Source organism: Vitis vinifera, chromosome 8, assembly GCF_030704535.1.
Source record: "Vitis vinifera cultivar Pinot Noir 40024 chromosome 8, ASM3070453v1".
NCBI classification, from domain to species: Eukaryota; Viridiplantae; Streptophyta; class Magnoliopsida; order Vitales; family Vitaceae; genus Vitis; species Vitis vinifera.
The window spans coordinates 9,088,745-9,113,111 of record NC_081812.1 but is presented as its reverse complement, the minus strand read 5'-3'; the positions used below and the strand labels follow the sequence as shown (position 1 = coordinate 9,113,111).

The window sequence follows — 24,367 nt, the reverse complement described above, 5'->3', positions numbered from 1 at the left end:
GTTATAGCACCATGCTAGAGCATATATTTTATTGTTAGTTGGTAGTTCATTATTTCTAGATAAAAAGGGAACTTACCTCCAATTAGCAATTCTACCCATGTTAAGAGATTTTGGTGAGACTGCACAATATAGTTGGGGAAGTGCAACACTAGCACATCTTTATCGAGAGTTATGTCGAGCTAGCTTAGATAGTGCAGAAACTATTGCAAGACCATTACAATTGTTGCAGGTATAACTACAAATCTTATTAATTATGTAATTTTGTCATAATTATGTGCATTTAAACATAATTTTGCTTCATTTTTAGTTATGGTCATGGGAGCGATTACATGTGGGTCATCCTAGTAGATCACTTCCCCATGCACTAGTGCCTATAGATGAGAGATTCACGCCAGATGCATTAGGGAGTAGGTGGAGAGTTCCCTTATCTCATACAGACACTCCTCATCATGTCTTGGTCACATACAGAGATGAGTTTGATAGACAACGCTTTGATCAAGTTTGGGCAAAATATTAGTATTCTTTAATAAGATTATTAATATTAGTATTATAATTTAAACATTATTAAATACATACTAAAATTTGAATACATCAAGTATTATGGCAGCCTTACACAGATGATATACTAGTATTTCTTCCAAACATTTATTTAACTGATCAGGATATTTGGTGAACGATGTCACTATTTATTTATTTATTTTATATTGTTGAGTGGCATCGTCCTGAGCATGTGTTGCAACAGTTTGGACTCTTACAGGGTATTCCTTCGACATCCTATGTAGATTATGATCTTCACTTCATAGATCAACGCAGTCGACCTCGGTTTGATTGGAGGTTGTATCATGAGTGCTACGTGGCATTATGGGAGGCTAGGGGTAACCATATTGTCATTGCGGAGCCTATAGAGCCTTATATAGACTACCATGCTTCATACATGACATGGTATCGTCGTATTACACATCGTTTTATTACACCTATGGATGATTTTAGATCTATGTTGTACCAGACTACTGCCTTATCTGCCCACTTATTGGTTTGTATCACTTTAATATTATGTACATATTGTGTATAATATTTATTCCAACAAATAATTATATATCATTTTATGTGACAGATTGAGACTATGACATTGATCATATCTCGAGGAGGTCATGAATTGGAGGAATCTGATAGTGATGCTTACCGCACTGGTATTGTTGATATTATTCGTATGGCCACTAATGTTATGTGCATTATTCGGGAGGATTATCGTATCCCACATGTAGAGCATGGAGGAGGTAGATCACCAGCTCAGTCGATAGTCGCTCGACTACCACTTGTTCGAGGTCAGTCGACATCTCGAGGAAGAGGTAGATATATTAGTTGTCAGTCCATCACATCGTCAGTATCAGCATCATTATAGCCCCCTACCTTTTTATCCTAGTACAGTCACTCATCTCTTCAAACCTACCATTAGTGCAACCCCCTACCTCTTTAGACCCACCATCAGTACAACCCCCTATTTCTTTAGACTTACCTTTCGTTTAGACCCCTACCTCTTCAGACCCACCATTAGCACAACCCCCTACCTCTTCAGACCCACCATCCGTACAACCCCCTACCTTTTTAGACCTACCTCCATTATAACCCTCTACCTCTTCAGACTCACCATCAGTGCAAATTGACACATCTACTCAACTAGATTTACTGCCAACCATTCCGAGGAGTAGACGGGCCTACGTCGACCTAGATTGCTACCTCCACTACCACCTCTATTTCCAGCTCCAACCCCATCACAGATAGATGTTCTTCATGTGTCACATGCAGTACCTACTATAGTTAGAGAGGAGCGTCCAAAAAGAAAGAAAGTACCAGTTACACATAGGTTATCTCTTTTTGGAGGCATGTGAGATTATATATGTTTTTTTTTCCACTATATTAAAGTTTACCGGGTATTTTTTGTGACTTTGATTAAACTACTAAAAATTACACTTTGTAGTAGACTTTTTCTAATTAATTTCATTAACTAATTTTGTCAAAAAATCTATATATGGCAACTACGGCTTAAGAGTATACTAATATTTTGATAAAGATAAATTTGTCATAATACAAATAAATTAGGGAAAAGAATGTTATGGGTCTTTGATATGCAAATAACTAGGATTTCAGTACCCAAGTTTACTATTTTCAAGTTAAATACAATGATCCCAAAAATAATTTGGATTTTGAGCACTCCGAGTTGAGGTGTGATTTCATACCCAAATTGTCCTCCCCATTCAGCCATGTCAGCGTTCACATCTGATAAACCAAAAAAAAAAAAAGAACCAAAAAACAATACATCCCTCCTCACACATTTCTCTCTCTGTCTTAACTTTCTCTCCACCGGCACTGAACTCAAATACTCCATCTGTTCATCTCCCTCTCAAAACCCACCATTTCTGAAACCCTAACCTTCGCCTAGTCTTCCTCTCAATCTGAAAAACCTAAATCCCATGAAGCCTAACTTGCTATTTTCCTATATATCCCCGAAATCTCTAGAATCCCGAGAAACCAACCCTAACCTCTTCTTCGTGAGTCAACAACGTAGATCGAAGAATGTGGGGAAAACTGTAACTGCTCTCTTCCTCTCTGTCTACAGATCCAAATCCAAATCTCTATCTTCATCACCATCATCAGGTGATTATCTTTTTGACTAGTCATTTGAATCATGTTTCTCTCCCTCGTTTTCTGTTTTTGTTGATGTATTTTTTGTGTTGATTTATTTATGGATTATTTGTGTTGGTTTATTTTCACATTGATGGAGGGGAGATTATGTAGGGTTACAGCATTTTTGGAATCCAGGTATTATGATTCGATTTAGGTTTTGAGTGGTGCACATTTGGAAACAAATAGGTTATAAATTTCTTTAGGGAAGTTGTGTTTTAGGAGGCCCATATGAATAGATCCATAAAACACAGGGAGGGAAAAAAAAAAAAACAATTTTTTTTGTTTTCCTTGGGGGTTTTGCAAGGATTTTCTCGGAAATCAAACGAGGATGAATTTTCCCGGAAATCAAATGGGGAATGGATTTTCTTGGGAATCAAACGAGGGTTTAAAAAAAAAACAGTTAATAAAGTGATTAGATTAGTACCTGCGAGGATTGAGAGTGGTAGAGGAAAATAGGGCCTTTTTAGGGATTCTCTCGTCTGGAAGGAAACTTCAGAAAATGGCTCCTTGATGGCCGAGTGAGAGAAGTGGGTCACCCTTTTGAATTTTGGATTTAGTGTGAAAAAAAAAAAAAGGAAACAAATCATGAGAACAATTTGCTCCATATAAATAATTATTAATTATTAATTATTAATTATCCATTTTAATTTTTATTAAATCAGCTAATAATCTATTGTGTCTTACACTTCATTTATGATTTGGCTGAAATGAGTTCCAATTCATGGCTATGGATACCGCAAATACACATGTTGTTTGTTGTTACCCAGAAAATTATGCCTTCAAGCTAAGTTGAGTAATTAGTATGGCTACTACAATTTTTAAGATTTATGTCCATGGCATTTTGATATCTTGTGAAAATTATGCTTGCTCTTCAGTTTGAAGATTGAATTACTATTTCCAAAAGAAAGGATAACATATTGTATCTCATCTATGATTGGTGATGGGATGTGATAAGTTATCTCATCACTTAATATATCATATGTTCATCCAAATATAAGATAAGATAAGCGATGAGATATATTATGAACTTTCTTTTTTATATCTATTTTACATAAGATATGTTAATAAAGTAAGATATAGAATATACATATATCATGTATCACAAAATTTGTTTTTCAATCAATTTTTATTTTTTATATTATTTATTTTTCAAAATAATTTTTTTATTATAAATTAAATTTGTAATTAAAAAGAAAAACGAAAAAATATGTATAAAATATATTATAAAATAATATTAATATATGCATTATTTAATACATATATATAAATTAATTTTATACATTGAATAGCATAATATAAAAAAATTATTTATAAAGTTTAAATGTTTTCATCATGAATATTGTTAAACGGAAGAGAAATTTCATATTTTTTTAAATATAGAAATTATGATGCAATATAATTTTTATTTTAAACATTGAAATATATATATATATATATATTATTCATTTTACAAACTAAATATAACATAGCATATCTTGTTAGATATGTTACCTTAAAATATCATATTCATTGAATATAATATTCAAGGATATCATATCTTAGGATATGCATTTCTTATCAAATGAGATATGACATCTTAAGATATACATATTTTATCTTATCTTATCCCGTCAACCAAACATAGCCAAAATATTTAAAGTATTTGAAATGTCCTGAAAACCTTAAAGTTGATATTAAAGAATCTTTATGCTCAAACACAAACTTTATTTTAAGCATATTGGAAATTATCATCCTTTTAAAAAAGAGAACCACCTTATTGGTTGAAAAAGTCTTTATAAGTTAATAATGTTAGCTCGACGTAAGATGAAAATCTCTTTTGGTGAATCTTGCTTTTTAATAGTCAAGTCGATCATAGCTCGTAGTCTCGAATGGAACTATACCAAGGTCTTATATTCTAATCCTAAAGACAAGCATCTTGAAAAGGAAATTAGACAATGGTCTAAAATCTTAATATTGACTTATTTTATTTTATTTTTATATTTTTTTGTTCCAAAAAAGAGTCTTTGCTTATACATAACACTACTAATAGTATGTCTAAAATATAAGATTTTTAGAAACCTTTTCTTCAAGATTAGATAATCAAGTAAAATTTTCAATTGAAAATATGGAAATTTATTTTATAATTTGGTTAGTACCAACTCAAGACATTAAAGTAGTTTTTTTATTATTATTGAAATCTAAAAAAAATCATTATTTGACTTAAATCTAAATAAATCATGATTTGACTTAAATCTAAATAGAGTTAAGTGTTTAGATTGTTTTATTTTTTTTTTTATTAGTATCTACATGTTGTTAAGTTTTAAGTTGTTTATTTTTATATTGTATAATTTATTTATAAAAAATATATGGACTAATAAGTGTATAAATAAATAAAGCAAATGGAAATTAAACTCACAAATAAGGTTAACTGAGGTTAAAGTTTGACTTAATGTCTTTAAGACAAATTTACCCTACTCAAGTGCTTATGATTTAGTAGCAATCATCTCCCAAAATAGAGCTATTACTTTCTTATGATAGCAGCACTTGAAATCATGAGAAACTACGAATCAAACAATGCTTTATACACTACACACTTGCAACTCACACTAAATTTTGAATGGAATGACTTTAAATGCAACACTACTGAATTAAGAGAGAGATTGATTAATTGGAATATATGAAAAGCCATGGATAGTGATGGAGCCAACATTTTACTTTAAGAGAAGCAATATTTAATATCTAATAAAAATAATATTTAATAAATTATAAATACAAAAAAATTATATTGATTGATAACATTTCTATTGAAAATATTTTCCAACTATCCTCCATGAGTTTTTATATTTTGAAAGTGTTGCATAATAGTTTCATTATCAATGTTATCAAATATATTTGTCTCTACATATAGAAGCAAGTTATCATTCATCCATTGATCTCCTATTCGATTTCACAATCAATTCTTCACAACATTCATTGCAGAAAACATTCACTCCTTGATTGTAGTTGCAATAGATAGGATTAAAGCAAATATAAGAAACACATAAACTAGTAGATGCAAAATGTGTTTTCTTGTCTCAACAATTTTTGTACAAGATCACCAATTCCTTTCGTGTCTAAAAACTCACTATTAGGGAGTGTTTAGTACACGGGAATAGAGAGTGAGAATAGACATCTAATTCCTTTTCTCCCTTATTCCTATATTTGGATAAATGTTAAGAATGCAGAAATGGAATAAAAAATTATTCAGACAAAAATCAAATCCAACTTATAAGTCGGATTTGAATTCATCAAAAGTAGGTGGTATTATGATTCATTGAACCCATTTGATAATATAAAATAACCTAAATTTACTATTTTACCATCTTATCTCATTATTCAAGCCCGATGCTTATATCTTCTTTGCAAAACTAGAGACCCATTCATCATCCACTTCTCTGCAACATGTGATTCTCCCAAATTGAATCAGTCAAACTTTCCACGACATTTAGGAAAAAAAATTCAATTTCTAATTTCTAAGGTTTGGGATGTTCATTTTGATTGTTGGATCCAAGATTCATCATTGTTCGCTACAACCAGGTTCTGAAAACTCCCTTCTACATCTCTGATCAAGTTTACCTTCTTCTCTCTTTCTTCTTCTACTTCTTTATTTGTCTTTCTTCTTCTCTATAAATCGATTGTTTTTTTTTTATTGATTTATGTTTGGAATCTTGTATTTGTGGATCTTGTATTTGATGTTTCTTTATCTTGTATTAATGGAAACTAGAGAGGAAAATTGAAATGGTTGGAAAAAGATTTTTCAATTTCACATGTTTGCGATATTGAAAATTTTTGTTTCATACATGAATGGAGACTGGAGAGGAAAATTGAAATGGTTAAGAAAAAAAGAAAAAGAAAAAAACAAACATAAACAAAACTTTTGGATTTCACGTGTTTATGATATTGGAAATTTTTGTTCATACATGAGAATATTGACTAAAGCTTCATTGCATGCCGAAAGGACTTAGGAGGATAAGGAAAAAGTGAATAAACGAAAGTTAAAATTTTCAATCTCAAGTGTTTTGTGATTGCCATATGATAAGAGAAAGGAGAATATGGCCTAATTCTCCATTTGGTTGTCCAGAAAATGGTTGAAATTTAGAAGAAAAACTAAAATTTTATTCTTGGGTGTTTTTATTTGTGATGTTGAAAGTTTTTGTTTCATTGAACTGACGGGAATAGGAGAATATTGCCTAATCCCCTATTTGGGTGCCGAGAAAATGGAGGGAAGTTTGAAGAAAATATAAAATTTGCAACAATGCATGTCTTGTGTTCATGAGATTTATAGTTTTTGTTTCTTTGAATTGATGAAGACAATTTGAACTTAACTTTTGAAAAACTAAAGCATCATAAAGCGAAAGATTCTAATTTTATTTATGTTTAAAAAATAAAAAATTCTTACAAGAAAATTGTCAACTCATGGCAGTTAAAATTTGTGGTAGTGTGGATCTTGTATTTGATGTTTTGATCCATTTGCAGTGTAAGGGTGTCAAGAGTTGTTTAACATATTCTAACCATGTACAAAAATGTCAATAGAACAAATGGTTATGTTCAGCAAGTTAATTTAATTTTTGCTAGATTTCCCATGCAAGAGTATTGTAATGATAAATTTTGTCTATTTGTATGTGCCCCACTTGCACTAGAAGGATATTGCTATAGCATCACATCCTTACCTTGAACCTAGCGTCTTTTTATATTTAAATTAGTTTTTTTATTCTGTTAAGCTACTAACTTTCTTAAAAGGTATGAAAATTAGTATTAGTTTGGTACAAATGAATTTGCATATATTAATTTTTCTTTGCTTATAAAAAATTAATAATGAGGTCAAACATAGAATATTTAATCTTTTTTATTCCTATTAAAAACACAGAATGCTTTTTTTTTTTCCTCCTTTATGATTAGGACTCTTGCACAACCATGGACCTCGTTGAGATGGAAAGAAGAGAAAAACTTATCCTGATTCTATATATTATAGTGAACATACTTAATATGCTAACTGCACTTTGTACGGCTACAAGGAAACGTTAGCAGAGGCAAACATTGATGGAAAGACATGCAAATAGAGAATTTTTACAAGTTGAAAATCTTAATCGATTGATTTATGGGAGTGATATAGCATGTATGGAGCAACTTAGGATGGATAGACATATTTTCACCACATTATGTTCTATGCTTCGTACTATTGGTAAACTAAATGATTCAAAATATGTTGATGTAGAAGAAATGGTTGCATTATTCTTGCATATTCTTGCATATCATGTAAAGAATCGAGTTATAAAATTTCGATTCTTAAGGTCTGGAGAAACTGTTAGTAGACATTTCAATGCAATATTGAATGCGGTCATTCGCCTACAAGGAGTATTACTCAAAAAACCATAACCAGTCTTTGAGAACTCCACAGATGAGAAATGGAAATGGTTTAAGGTATATAAATTATAAATTAAGTTTATATAGGTTTAATTAATTCATATTATAGCAATATTAATGTTTTATTTAAATAGAATTGTCTAGGAGCTTTAGATGGAACTTACACTAGAGTGAATGTACCTAAGGGAGACAAGCCTAGATATCGAACAAGGAAGAATGAAATTGCAACAAATGTATTAGGAGTTTGTTCTCAAGACATGCGGTTTATTTATGTATTTCCAGGTTGGGAGGGATCGACCTCTGATTCTCGAGTGCTTCGAGATGCAGTTAGTAAGAGAAATGGATTGACAGTTCCACATGGTAAATATGCGGTTTTTAGAAACAATTGATTTCTTTTTAATATATGATATATTTTTTAAAATATGTTTTGGAATATTCATTTTAATTTATTACTATCTTGTTGATGTTGGCTATACAAATGGAAAAGGGTTTCTTGCCCCATATAGAGGGCAAAGATATCATCTCATTGATTGGAGAGAGGGACACATGCCAACAACCCATGAAGAGTTTTTCAACATGAAGCATTCTGCAGCAAGAAATGTTATCGAGAGATGTTTTGGTTTGCTTAAACTACGTTGCGCTATACTTAGGAGCCCTTGTTTCTATCCAATAAAGACACAATGCAAAATCATTCTTGCTTGTTGTCTTCTTCATAATCTCATTAAAAGAGAGATGTGTGTGGACCCATTGGAACAAGAGTTGGATGTGCAAGACCACCAAGTTATAGGTGAACCAATAACTATAATTGAACCATCGGATCAATGGAGCGCTTGGCGAAGAAATTTTGCAATTCAAATGTTTAATGAATTGAGGAAATTATAGTATGTTGTTTATTTTAGGAGAAAAATTATGTTTGATGTTTTAGACTTATCATTTGCAAATTTTGAATGGTTTGTATGGATTATTATATGATGAACTAGTTTAAATTGAATTTGATAATGTTTTTCTATTGTTAAATTTGAGATGTAGTTAGACATGTGTTTATTATAATTGTCTTCATATTATATTTGTTCTTAAAATATAGTTATATAATTTGATATTTTTGAAACATAGGATGGATTCTACATCAAGTGGTCAAATAAGGGGGTGTGGAAGAAACAAACGAGTGTGGACTCCTAGTGAGGATGAAAAATTGGTTGAGTGTCTTGTTGAGTTGTGTGTTTCAAGGAAGGTAAAATGTGATAATGGGTTTAAACTAGGAGCATTTTTACAAGTGGAGAAGATGTTAGAGGAAAAGCTACCAAACAGCGGACTTAAAGCAAGTCCACATATTGAATCGCGTGTGAAGACTTTAAAAAAACAATTCAATGCCATAATGGATATCTTAACCCATGGTAGCAGGTTTTTTTGGGACAATGCAAAGAAAATGGTTTTATGTGATCAAGATGTATTTGAAGGTTGGGTCAAGGTAAATATATTTACAATACTTCCTATCTTGTATTTTTATTCCACAACATCTTGTTAATTTATTTGATACGTTGGTATATTCTTTTGCTTTCAATATATTATGTATTTTATATCAATTACATTTTAATGCATGATATATTCTTTCTTTTTAAGTATCTACCATTGATGCTTTTAGGAAAATAATTAGGAGTTATAGTTGGAAGTGATCATAAAAATTCAAATAGACCCTATTCTATAATTCATTTCATCAAAGGAAAGAAATGATATATATTCTTAATCAATTATCTTGTCTTCAAACCAATGTGGCATGAGATTAATATTTCTTTAAGTTAGTAGCTTTTATTCTAAAGATGCTAATTATTTTTTGTATATTTGACAGGGGTATAAAGATGCTAATGGTTTGAGACTCAAACCATTTCCACATTTTGATGATCTAAGTCTTGTTTTTGGTAAAAATCGTGCTAATGGAAAATGAGCAATGTCAGCTGTTGATATTTTGGAAGAGTTAGATCAAGGTGAAGCAAGCAATGACATTGGAGTTGATGACTTAGAAGTTGAAGTCGATGCCTCTCATACTAATACAATTGCATCCACTCCAAGTATAATGGAATGTTCATCACAATCTCATAGGAAAAGAGCAAAGAATGACGACACAACTTTAATTAATGTCATGACAAGAACATGCAATGCATTAGAGAGCCTTGTTGGTAACTTCAACCAACAGACGGAAAGGGAAAATAGAGTGGTTGGTGAATTGGAGAAACTTCATAATCTTAATAGGTTGGACATATTGAAGTTAAGTCAAGTTATTATGAATGACCCGATGAAAGTCAAACTTTTGTTCAATTTAGATGAAGATCTCAAGGTTGAATGGGTGAAACAACTTCTTCAAACCCCATGAATCTCCATGTTGCATCCTTGTTGATTTATTGTCTTTAGGTTGGATTGATAGAAATTTTAGGTTGGATTTTGTTTCATCAATTTCCTATGAACTTTTTATTGATTTGATGGCTTAATTTTGGAGGATTTTTAATAAAAATAATAATTGAATATTTTTACTTTAGGGTTATACGATTTTTTATGGTTAATTTTTTATTTATTGAGTATATATATATTTTTTTAGTCTTATTATTTAATAACAAAAAAACTCTCAAATTTTATTTTTTTAAAATAAAAAATTATTTTAAATTATATATAAGGATATTATTGTAAATTTATTTCTTTTTCATTTTCATTCTTATTATTATCAAACATTGGAATGGAAACAAATAATCATTCCAATCTTACATTCCTAAGTTCATCCAAACGCTAGAAATGGAATCATCAAATTCATTTCTATCCACTAAGAAATAGAAATGGAAACAAAATATTCATTTCCATTCCCTATTCCGACGTACCAAACACCCCCTTAGAGTACATATCAATGATAGAAGTCTCAAATTGATCATTAAGTACTATGAGCTCTCTTGGAGAAAAACTTTATGGATAAAATTGACTAAAATGAATTAATTTTTTCTTATCAAAAGTAGCAAATGAATAACTAGGATTTAGGCAACCACACAAAGAAACAACTTAATGTTTACCTTGGTGAAATGACTATTAAGCTCTTGACGTTGAATATCAATCTATAACAACATAGAAAAAATAAAAAAATTAGAAGAGTTCAACTCCTCTACTTTAAAAAATAGAAATGTTTCAAAAAAATCATTATATTAGCATAGAGTCGTATGACATGATGTGATTGATTTAGAATTTATTATTTCTTTCATGATATTTTAATTTTACTTTTATCTATCCTTATTTTATGCATTATATTTTATAAGCATTCATGTCTAATATCTCTTACATTATGTATGAATTAGGTGCCTTACGAGTTGCATAGAAGATCCAAGTCATGGGTTTCTTGAAAATAGATAATTTATTCACAATTAATTTGTAGGTCTAAGCAACCCATTAAAGATTGTAGTGCACTACCTCCTAATTGGAAGGATGGTTGGTCTTAAGCATCAGTATACTAGTCTGTATTATTATACATTAGGTAAGACATATAGTGAGTCATAACGTAAGGTTATCGAGTAGTTATGGTTTCACCAAGCTGCTATATTGTATTGTTTCTCGACTTTAATGTAAATTGAAATATAAAATAGGAAATCAAGGTAGAAAAATTACATACCATTTAGGGATATGGTCAAGTTCACAACTAACTATTCAACTATCAAAAAAAAGTTTTATCAATTATTTTATGTATTTAGATGACATCAGTAATAAAAAATTTATTTTGAGAATTAATTATAAAAGTGTTAAGGAAATCCTTCAAAATGGTGTTAAAGGCTTTGTTTTAAACAAAGTTTTGGATGATAACAACTATTGTATCTATCTTCAATTTTCAAATTGAATTTATAAAAGGAACTTTAATTCTCTTGTAGATTTTCTTATAAGAGAATTTTTATAAGAAAAAGATAAGTGCATCTAGACAATCTCCTCATCAACAATCAAGCCTAGAATCAAAGAATCATATGCAATATCAAAATTATCATACCAATCTTCTTCAGAATCCTTTTTGTATAGAATAATCATAATAATATTTAAAGAATATATGAAATATAAAACATGCAATCATAGGTTTTAACATATCTATGTTTAATTGATTAGCTATACAAAAGCCTACTATTTATGAACCCTCGCATCTACACAATATTCAGGGTTTTACTACTCAAATCACAATACCCAAGAGCTCATCTCTTGGTCATCCCATTAGGGGTACCACATAGCACACTCTGCCACTTTTAACTATACCCCTTAGCCTAGCATCGAAACCCCTAATCCCACATTAAGGCCTCCCCGTTGCTACATTAGTGTTATGAAGTCCTAAAACAACACTACATGAAACACCTCATGAATATATGTGTTATGATGCCCATTAGATATTAATGTCCAAAAAGTCTAATAATTTATTATATTATAATGGGATATGTAATATCATTGGTTGTAAATATATGCATGATAATAAATAATTTCTTGAAGGCAAGATAACATTCATTTTTTGCAAGATAAATATAAATTATGTGCATTTTGACCAAATAAGAATTTAAAACTACAATTAAATTGCAATATGATGGCTCCACAAAGTTCGAATCTTCTCTTAATCAAAAGAAAATTTAAGTGGACTTAGATATTTGGAAATTCTATAAAAAGGGAACTATGATTCTAAGGTTCTATTAACTTTTTCTTAACTAGATAACACTCTAATTGAAACATATACATTTTTTAAAAATATAAAAGTTAAATAGATAACTCCAATTCAGATGAAACTTAAGTCAACGAGTTCTTTGATGAGTCTAGAAACCTTAGGATTTAATCCATCAAAAGGCCATTAATTAAGTCTCAACCTAAATCTGTTTTAGATTTGCCCAAAACAAAGTATGTTGCAATACTAATCACTTTCTCAATTTTTCTCACCAACCAAAAAGTCTTAAAAATTATGAAACTCTCCAAATCTAATATATGAGAATCTAGAAAATTTTTAAAAATACTTTATCAACCTAAAACAAGTTTTAATAATACCAAACTCTCAAAACTTAAATTTGTCTTAACATACATTGCTGAAAATCCATTAACATTTACTTAATTATTTTCCTGTGAAAACAAACTCATATTCACATGAAATTAGACTCTATAGTTTTCTTTTTTAGTATAATAATAGATAAAATAATTAAAAACCATTATAATTAGCCAAAGTATCCCAAAATTTCAAGAAACCTAAGTGGTTCAAACTGTCTTAGTTGAACCACCTAATTTTTTTATCCATTTCTTTGAAAATTTTGTACTAGGCTATCATCCTTCAAATGGGATGAAATTTATAGATTGGATTCCTTAGGAAGTCCAATATTAAAAATTATTTGGAGGATAATATTCTTAAAAAAAAAAAAAGAGTTTGGAAAATTTTGAGAAACATAATTGGTCCAAACTATCTTTGTAAACCTCTTACTTATGTTACCCAGTTTGTTTGGAATTTTCTGATAGAGAAAATGTGTTCCAAATGTATGGTTAGACTCATTATCCAATCTATCATTCAATAGAAATAATTCGAGTTTTTAATATTTTACCAAAAGGTCCCAAAAACTTAAACATTACAAGTTGGTCAAAATACACAAAATAATAATAATAATAATAATAATAAATTATTATTATTATTATTATTATTATTATTATTATCATCACCATCATCATCATCATCATCATCATCATCAAGGTATTCATCATTCTTTGGAAACCCTTTTTTTTTTTTCCTCTATGAAGTTACCTTCATAAATCCAACTCAATTTATTATATTAGAGTTGGTTAAACCTAATTGGGTCCTTCCAATGTTGAAACAAATTAGGGTTCACTCATTGTAGGTTGAAAGGTATCACAAAATTCCCTTTGAGTAGTAACATCATAGGATATTATTCTCATACATTTCCCAATGATTTATAGATGAATGAAACATAAAATATAATATTTTCCTTCACTTTCGTGGCAACCAAATAGTCTAACAAGTAAGGTAAAAAAATAGTTTAAAAATAGGGTTTATTACGTTTTACCCTCCCAACCTATATCATGTTTTGCACATTACTCCCTCAAGTTCAAAATCGAGCAATGTACTCTTCATGATTTATAATTACATGCAATGTACATTTTTTGAATAACAATATTACATTTTTGGATGGAAGGCGTATGTGCTCTCCAAATGATCGAGGGCAAAACATTCATTTTATTTCAAAACACCCAAAACCCCAACCTAATCGTCTTTTTCCTCCTTCACCAATTGGAATTTTCCTAGAATTCCAACATGAGAAACTAGAATTCTAGCGAATAGGATTATGAATCTTATGGTGATTGGAACCAAACTCAAAAAAATAACAATATTATTAAAAAAAAAATCACTTCAACTAACTCAAATAGTCTTAGATTCAAATTTTCTAAAGGAAAAAAATCAATTGATTTTCTCATCAATCAAACAAAATGCAAACACCCACAAAAACAACAACAATTAAACAAAGCTAACACAATATCCATATCACACAACACATATAGATAACACAGAGTTGGGGTTAGGGTTGGGTTTCGTTTTTATGTTATGCTTTTGTTTTAAGGTTAGGGTTTTGTTTTAATGTTTCAAAAAATTTTGGGAAATTTTGAAGAAATTTTGGAGGAAATTTGGGAAAAAAAATCAAGTTTTTTTAAGAAACCCAAAGCATCGACCCATGATTTTAGAATGTGGAATTTTCAAAGGAAAGGGTGAGAAGAGAGAAAATAAGAGAAAATTTTAGAAAAATGTTGTATCATCACCATTTTTTGCCAATTTTCACTTCACAATATGCTTTCGCTTCCGCTTGGGGATCAACAACAACATTTGGGGAGGAAGAATGGAGGAAGAGAAGGGTTGGGTTGGGGTTTTAGGTGTTTTGAAATGAAATAACCATTTTGCCCTCGGTTATATGGAGAGCACATGCACCTTTCATCCAAAAATATAACATTGTTACTTAAAAAATGTACATTGCATGTAATTATAAAGTATTGAGGGTACATTACTCGATTTTGAACTAGAGGGGGCAATGTACAAAATACGGTATAAGTTAGAGGAGTAAAGTGTAATAAACCCTTAAAAATATTAAGATTTTCACATATACAAAAACGTAATTTCTACTAACATCTTTTTTAAAAAAAAAATTGATGAAGAAGGAAAGGAAAATAGAAATATATACATACATATATATATATACAAAATGAAATTGTTTACCTTTAAAGTTTCCTTTAAATAAAGATGAAAAATCTTACTCCTCTGTGCTTGTATCTAACTTCTATACCATTTTAACTCAACATATTTTTAAAGAAGAAGGAGAAAAAAAAAAAAAAAAGAGAAGATAAAGAAGAAACAATAGAAAAATAAAGAAATGTGATTTTCTTTGATATCCTTATCTACATTAAAATGTGATGAAACTACCATTAGCTACCACTAAAATTTTAGGTATATTTTTTTTGAAAGTGTTTAACTTTTCTAATTATTTTTAATTTAATTGGGTTATCTATCTATCTCTCTCTTTATATATATATATATTCAAAAGTAAAAAAGATTTCCTATCTTAAAATATGGGATGTTACATAAATATAATATATCATTTAATTTATTAATGGTCATCTCTTATACAATAAAAGTGACTTTTAATTATCCTAAAATATCTATATATCATTTTCCTCTTGTCCTTATCTTATAGCTTTTATTATTATTATTATTATTATTATTTTATACATAATAGTATCCTTTTATCCTAAATCTTCATATTTTTCTAGGCAACTTGATTGTGGAAGGATTCTTCATAATCTTCTTATCCATAAAAAACATATTGTTGTAAACTAATCAGATTGTACTTTGAAATTGTTATCAACAATTAGAACCTAACATGAGGAAAAATAACAATTGTTATAAATATCGTTTTAGGTAAAGCAAGTAACTTTTTTTATATTTGGTAATTTTACTTTTTGTAATCTTGATTTATTATTTGTTATATATACTAAAATGTATATGTTTTTATTTAATATAAACTTTTCTCATCACAAATTTGGTAATTATCAACCAAAATATAAGAAAGATGAAGTTTGCTGGTAACTTGACATGCAAAAAGACAAAACAAAAAACAAAAAACAAAAATAAATAAATAAGTAGATGCTTCATGAAATAAATAAGCACATGCTAATGATAATGATATGTCCTTTCATTATTTAATTTTTTTCCTTTTTTAATATAATGTCATTGTGATGAATTGACTCGCACCTGTGACCTACCTACCAAACCAATAATACTTAAATAGCCAATTGTGATCACCATGTCTCTGATACAATAGAGCTGTATCAATAAATGACTATAGTGACTTGTCCGTGATTATGGTATGATCCACATATCTTTATTTTTATATAAATAAAGTTGAGTACTGTTTTGTAAATTACTTTTTCACTTGACCTTTTCATTATTACAAAAGGATTTTGGTTGTTTTGAGGAAAAATGTGTTTTTTACACATGTATGAAGAAAATCATAAAATAGAAATTCAAGTTTATAAAAATGTGTTTCTCGTCGTTTACGAGTTCCATAGAAAGAAGTTTTTTTTTTTTTTTTTTAAATAGTGATAATTTTTTAGTAGTCTTAAAACTTCTATAAACTTAGAAGTGTCCATTGGGTTGGCCCACCCATTTTGGTCTGTGGCACGGAACGACAAAATGTTGGGCCTAAAGAAAAAGCCCGCATGGCTCGTCGTGCCCACAATGCCGGCCCACTTGGCCCTTTTAAATTTCACTTTTTGAACTTATTCCATTCCCTTTTATATTGAATAAAATAATTATTTTTTTATATTTTATTTCCGTTTATATTATATTATTTTAAATTTATTTTTATTTTGATAAAAAATAAACAAATTCAAATATAATTCTTTTTACTATTTTTAAAAACAAAAAACTAATATTTCTATAAATTTCATAATTATAAACTCGATAAATATAAATGTAAAAAATAAAAAGTATAATTATTAGAGGTGTATAAAAAATAAAAAATATAATTATTAGAAGTGTTTAAAGTAACAAAAAGAATTTTTATTTAATAATGAAAAAAATGTAAGAAAAAATGATTTAAAAAATTAAATTAAAATTTTTAACAAAGTGGGTGGCCCATCGATACAGCCCATCAGCACGATTAGCCTGTGGACTTATGGGTCGTGTCAGGCCACCTCTTTTCCTTACATGGGTCGGCCCGACCCAATACACTTTATAAGTGAGTCGTGCTAGTCCGACATGTTGGCCCGTAATGGCCCGATCAATATCGGGTTGTGTCAGCCCAGCACCACCCATTGGACACCTTTATATAATAAACCGCTCCCTTTATTTCTCATTTATTGGGTTAGGGGCTGGATCAACCCACTTGGTCACTCAAACCTAACTCCAACAATTTCATAACTTGTTTAAAATTCATGGATTTTATTAGTGGATACATTTTTAATGTTTTAATTTATTTATTTTCTCAATCAAATGTAAGGATACATCCATACTTTAAAAAAAAAAACGTTTCATTCATGATTATCAAATCTACCCCCATAACTTTACTTCTAATAATACAATTAATAAACAAGGTCAAGAAAATTATCATTTAAAACGTTGGTATTCCACTAACTTTTTCCAAATCATTGTAATCTCTTACAAAAGCAATCACAGATATTATGATTATTTAGAACGAATTAAAAAACCTTAACTTTTCTATGATTACTTTTTGTAAAGATATTGTGAGTGGATTATATAAAGTAAACAAATATTTTAGTCCTTATTGGAGATTCAAAGCAAGATTTGTTCCAATAAATATATTGCTTCCTTTCTATCATTACTTTAGATAATTGCTTTAATAGTTTTAACCTATGTCTTATATTATTCACCTATAATTCAAGTCGGAATCATAGGCTCCACTTAACATGGATGGGCCAGGCCCATGAGAAAAGAGTTACAGCCCAATAACAATATTTTTATGCTCTTGGGCTCAGCCACTGAAGAGGGCCCATTTAGAATCCATCTACTCAACTTTGACCATCTTAGTAAAAACAAATTTTAATTTTTAGAAATTTTAGGGTTTGTTTGACCATGTTTTTTGAAACTTGTTTTTAAGAACAAGTCCATGTTTTTCTTTTGCTTTTAAAAATGAGTGAAAACAACTTTTACTTATTTTCTAAAAATTATTTTATATTTTACTTTATTTTTAAAAATTATTTCAAAAAAACAATGACCAAATAATGTTAAAAAATTTTTAAAATTATTTTTAAATCACATGACCAAATAGGCTCTTAAATTTTTTTTGTTCTTTCATATATTAGAGTTTAGAATCTTTAATAAATTCATAGTAATTAAAAAGAATTGTGAAAGCTAATTATCGGGAAATATGACACTTTGTACCACATAGAATTGATAGACATGAGAATTTTTAAGCTTAACATATATGCTTTTGGGCTGCTTATTAATTTGATTATTATTGGGCATATTTGGAACAATGGAATAAATCATTGATGTGTGGGTTTTTTTAAAATAAGAATAAGAATAAAAAAAAATTATACTTGTTCTAAGATTTTGATTCCTTCCTTAAGCGTCATTCCCATTTCTTATTCCAATGAGGAAGGTACCTTCGACTAGTGAAATGAACCAAGCATGTACCTCTGAATAAGACTCAGGTGCTTTATGCTTGAGCAGTGGGGATTATTATATGTGCTTGTGTGAGTGAAAATACAGTGGAATGTGATTCCTGACTCCACCACCCACCAAGCACCAAGCAGGTGGTTGCAATTGCACCCTCCATTGATGCCGGTGTCTACATCCCAAAATGGTCCCCAAGAACATTCACTAGCTCACAAGGATCAAATTTTGTGAATATCATGTCAATTTGGCAACAAATCCATTGCTTCTCTTTTGTGTTTCCTTTTTCATCGATATTGAATCTTCAAAAGTAAAATCATAAAAATATTTAGTGTGATGTCCCATATCGGATATAGAAGAAAGTTTTTTACGCTATATATGTAAAGGTTCCTCTTAACCAAGTTAACAAGTTTTAAAGTCGTAAAAGCCCATTTGGGTTCAAAGCAGACTCCTTTTGGGTTCAAAACGAACAATATTTACACGATTGGGAACGGGTCGTTATATTTAGACTATGTTTGATTATTGAAAAATATTAAAAAACCAAATATCCAAATATTTTTCTCTAATGATGATGACCCATGCCGTTAAGCTGAGTTCATTCGAATGTAATGCAAATCCGACATTGGTCCCAAAACTAAAATTTGGTAGAATTTCCGTAGCAAAATTTCCATGCCACTCATGGTCGGTTCATCCCCCATCTCCAAATGTCATGTATCTTATCCAAGACTCCACTTTAAAATATGTTTAAAAAAGGCTATCACGCATTAATATCTTAGGTATAAAGGAAAACATTAGAAAGTGTTGCACGTAACACGACTCTTTATGGGCATTAAAGTTATAAATATAAGATTTGCTTTTTATTTGAAAATTAATATATGCGTCATTTGAATTTCATATTTTGGATAAAATTTAAAATTTTAATTTTTTATATTCATGCAAGCCATTCGAGAATATGAATCAACTAAAAATGAATAATTAATAGCTAGATGTATTAAGTACCGAAAAAGTTTAGGTTATGTTTGGTCTCAGTAAAATTTGGGGGAAAATGTAAAGAAAAGAAAATTAAGAGGAAAAGTATAAGTAAATAAAAAATATGTTTAAATTTAATAAATTATTTTTATATATTTCTTTAAACTCAATTTACTATTTTCCTTCTGTTATATAAAATATTAATAATTCAAAAATATATAAATTTTAACACATTTTAATTGTATTTAATTTTTGTTTATATTTTTTATGATGAAATCAAACATGAGAAAACTATTTTCTTTAATATTTTTTTTCTTTTTTTTGTACTTTACAAGAACCAAATATAGTCTTAATGTGATGAAAAGTATCTATCAGAATTTTTATTTTAATTATTTAACACATATGATAAAATTTAAATAATTGAATGTTGGTATAAATAATAAAAATAACATATAAAAAGATAAATGAGATTAATGTACTTTAGTATTGTGATAAAATGTAAAATAATATTTCAACCTTAAGGTTACGTTTCGTTTATGAAAAATTTGAAGGAAAATATAAATAAAACAAATATACAAAGGAAAAATAAAAGAAAAATAAAAAAGATAGATTAAAAGTGATAAATTAGTTTTAATTTAAAAATACATGAGTTTTTAACTAATTTTAATTACATTTGATTTATTTTGATATTTTTCAAAAGATAATCAAACATAAGAAAATCAATTTTCTTTGAATTTTTTATATTTTTTGGATACCAAATATAACTTAAAATTTCCAATTTATAACAATAGGCAAATAAATGCAAATAACCTTTTTTGGAGTTACAAATATGCAAATTACGGAAACGCTATCAAATCAAGTTTTGATACCATTTTAAACTCCTAAATTTCCTAAACATTTAAGTTTGTAAAATTTGAATTCGTATACTACATGAAACGATTTTATAACTTTTAATTAATGTCATAAAAATGGATGTAAATTTGAAAATAGTTATAAAAAAAAAGTGCTATACTTTGATAAATATTTTTAAAAATTATTATAATTTTTTTTTTCAAAATCCCCAACAATGTGGAAAATAAAGAAATGGGCATTCATCTAAATGCAATCCAGAGAGTGAACACCCATTTGGGCAGACAACGTGCTGCTTTATCAGCATGTGTACTAAGAAACATTAAGAAATGAAAAATGGAAATTGCCCATCAATGTACCATATTCCACAATCCCACTACATGATGTGATAGCCCTGGAACTTTGGCTGGATATGCAAATCGAATTTTCATTTCATGTCTCAAAAATAAAATAAAATAAAATAGTAAAAATAAAAAATATAAATGTTATTTTAATAGAAAGGGTTTCAAAAGAGCATCAGAAGCTATTTCCTCTCTTTACTTAATAATCACAATCATGCTTAATTTAATAAACCATCAATGCCACGTCATTAAATAACAATACAAGCTTGTCACCTTCTACTTACTTTTTTCTGAGTTACAGAGCAACACTATATTTGAAAATTATAATAGTCCAAACTCAGTGGAGGCCACGTCACACCTTGTTCTTGTAGATTCATAGCCAAAGGATCAGATTAGATATATTTTTGTATAGATTTTTTTTTTTCTTGGCAGCATATGTTTGTTGGTGTCTACGTTTATATTATGGGAATGCACATAAGGGGAACCAAGGACGCTGGTGGTCCGTGGATCACGTGAACCTTATCATAAAAATAGGCCTATTTAGGTGGCCTATTTCCCATCTACGCCCATCAATCATATCTCCTAGGTTATTTTTGTACTAACTTTCATATTTGACGGTCCAAATAATTGAAAAATTGGAGTAAGGTGGAAATATAATTATGAAAAAGGAAAAATGTAAAATTTTTAGGTATGTTTGCTTTCTTAGAAAGTATTAACAAAAGAAAAAGTTGTTTAGAGAAATGATTTTCTCATTTTATAATGGGAATTATTAAAAAAATTAAATATAATTAAAAATAGTTAGAATTTTATATATTTTTAAATTATTTAATTTTAAAATAAAATAAAAATAATGAAATAAATCTGAAATAAAATATAAAAATAATTTATTTACTTTTAATCGTTATTTTCCATTTTTTTTCTTTTACCTTTTCAATCTACTTTCTTTTTCAGACAATTTTTCTTAAATTTTTTTCTAACCAAACATAACCTAGCTGTTTTTGTGGTTGTTATGAGAAATATTAAAAATAAATATAGTAAAAAATATTTAATTGGTAAAACTTATAATTTTTATTTAAATTAGGATAAAAATCAAATAAATAGTGTAGAACAGGAGCAAGTGGGTTTGACATAAAATCATATTTGTCTTTGGAAACTACATATTAAAATTCTAAAAAAGAAAAATTATTTATGTGATTATGTTTAATTTTAGGAAAATAGTAAAGAAAGAAAAAGGGTAAAGAAAAATGATTTTTTCTAATTTTTTATAACAATAATATGAAAAAAAAATTAAATAGAATTAAATTAGTAAAAAAAATTATATATTTTCAAATTATTGAATTTTTGAAAAATTAAAATAAGTGAAATGAATTTAAATTAACATATAAAAATAGTTTACTAATTTTAAATATAGAAAAAAAATTAAATAGAATTAAATTAGTAGAAATTTTATGTATTTTTCAAATTATTGCATTTTTAGGAAATTAAAATAAAGGAAATGAACTTAAATTAACATATAAAAATAGTTTTATTGATTTTAAATATTTTTTCATTTTTTTCCTTCTATTTCTAAGATTTTTTTCTCTCCTAATTTCCTTTAAAATTTAGGAACCAAAGCCTAAATTATTCCCCAGCCAAAAAAAAAAAAAGAAAAACAATGAAAATAAAAACAAAAACAAAATTTTGCCCACTTGTCTACTAGCTGGATTATGGAAGCAAGTGTACAGGGATCCGATCAATTAAAAGTTAGAACAATCCCATCCAAATCCTCCCCTTTAAAAATGCAAAAAGAATATCAATAGTAAAAAGGAAAGAAAGTATCCGCATTTTCCTCCCACTTCATTTGTCCCACACATCACTTGTGTGATCTTGTGGCTAATATCCAGTGTTTTCCCATGATCCAAACAGTAATTAAGATTTCCTTTTAACTTTTTCATGACTGATTTAGTGTTGATCTTCATGGATAGTTAAGTTCAAAGATACCCCATGTGACATTAAAGAAATGGTATAAAGGAATCCCAATTCCCACATTCCCCACTGTGTTCTGCACTAAAAGCAAAGAGCATATTCTGAACTTTCATGCCTACATGCCTTTTAGCTTATCCCTTAAACTAACCTATTCTTTTGGTGTTTTCTCCCCCTTCCTATAATCACAAATTATATGTCATTTTCTAAATAAAAAATATATATAAAAATAAAAGAAAAAAAGAAAAATTGAATTATATTGTAAAATCTAAAGACATGTTTGATAGCTATTTTCGAAAATAATTCCCAAAAATTTATTTGAAAAACATATTTTTAAAATAAAAGTCTATATGAAAACTTAAAATATTTTTAATATTTTTAAATATGTTTTATATATAATATTTTATTTTTAATCATTTTACATATTTGTATAATTATTTTTTAAAATAGTTATCAGAAAATAAGTGAAAATATTTAAAATATATTTTCTAAACAAAAAAAAGTTTTTGATTACTAAACGAGTTTCTCATGTTTTTGTTCCAAATAACATAAAATCATTCTTCCTGACCGACCCTAATTATTATTATTATTACTCCGAGAGTATCCACAAATCATATTTAATAATAATAAAAACAAAGGAAGAATCACTAGATTTAACCCAATAGAACCGTGAGGGCCTCCTTTTTGTTTTTTAACATGTGTTGGAGATTTTGTGCATATTTGTATTGGTGAGGATAATGAAAAGGACTCCACAATCCACACTACAAATAACACGAGCCCCCTCCCCTATCCCAAACCCCTTTTATAACACCCACACCCGACATGGGCTCCACCCCACTCCTTTGTTATTTCCCAATTTTTTTTTTATATTTTTTAATACACCAAAAATTTAATATCAAACTCCCACTTCATTCCAAGTTCCAACTCATCTTGATAAATTATTCAGATGTGACATCGCCATCTTATTTTAATATCAAGAAAGTAGTTTTTGTTTGTCGGTACTTATGAATTAAATTTAATCATAATTTGTAATTAATATGATCAAATCATCAAACTTGAATTAATTTTAGAGAATTTTTATTTTATAATTATTTTTATATGAACAGGTGAAAATACATTTTTTAAATTATTCTAAAAAATATTATCAAAACATTATCCCACTTTTGTTATTTAAATTTGGTCAACTTAATTTAAACTTTTGGTTAAAATTAAACACAAGACTTAGTAAAAAGGATAATTATTTTTTATATTGTAAGACTTAAATTAGAGAAATTTTAACTGTAATTATTTTTTAACAAATTTTAACAAATTTTAACTCCTTTTAATATATAAGAAAAAAAAAACCAATTTTTAAACAAAGATAGAAAATGGTAACAACTTAGCATGACCTTTGAAGGGTAAAAAAATAATCCCTAAATTGTAAATTTAATATTTTTTTTTTATAATTTTGACCATTTCAAATATTTACAAGTAGATTAAATAAATTATTTTTATAAAAAAAATGAGGATAATT

At 28.4% G+C, this 24,367-nt stretch overlaps 1 protein-coding gene across 1 annotated transcript; it reads left to right on the top strand.

The window, feature by feature from the left end:
- The first annotated feature begins 2,186 nt into the window (after positions 1-2,186).
- LOC132254148 (uncharacterized) lies at positions 2,187-9,084 on the top strand. Its single transcript, XM_059738822.1, has 3 exons — positions 2,187-2,655; positions 8,350-8,427; positions 8,555-9,084. The coding sequence occupies exons 1-3, from the start codon at positions 2,472-2,474 to the stop codon at positions 8,947-8,949; spliced, it is 657 nt and encodes a 218-aa protein (XP_059594805.1). The 5' UTR covers positions 2,187-2,471; the 3' UTR covers positions 8,950-9,084.
- The last annotated feature ends 15,283 nt before the right edge of the window (positions 9,085-24,367 follow it).

Excerpts from the sequence above, each read along its gene's own strand:
- LOC132254148 (XM_059738822.1), top strand. The coding sequence starts at position 2,472 with ATGAAGCCTAACTTGCTATTTTCCTATATATCCCCGAAATCTCTAGAA. Across the intron at positions 2,656-8,349 it reads ATCTTCATCACCATCATCAG|GTTGGGAGGGATCGACCTCT; the intron begins GTGATTATCTTT and ends ATGTATTTCCAG. Across the intron at positions 8,428-8,554 it reads TGGATTGACAGTTCCACATG|GGTTTCTTGCCCCATATAGA; the intron begins GTAAATATGCGG and ends CAAATGGAAAAG.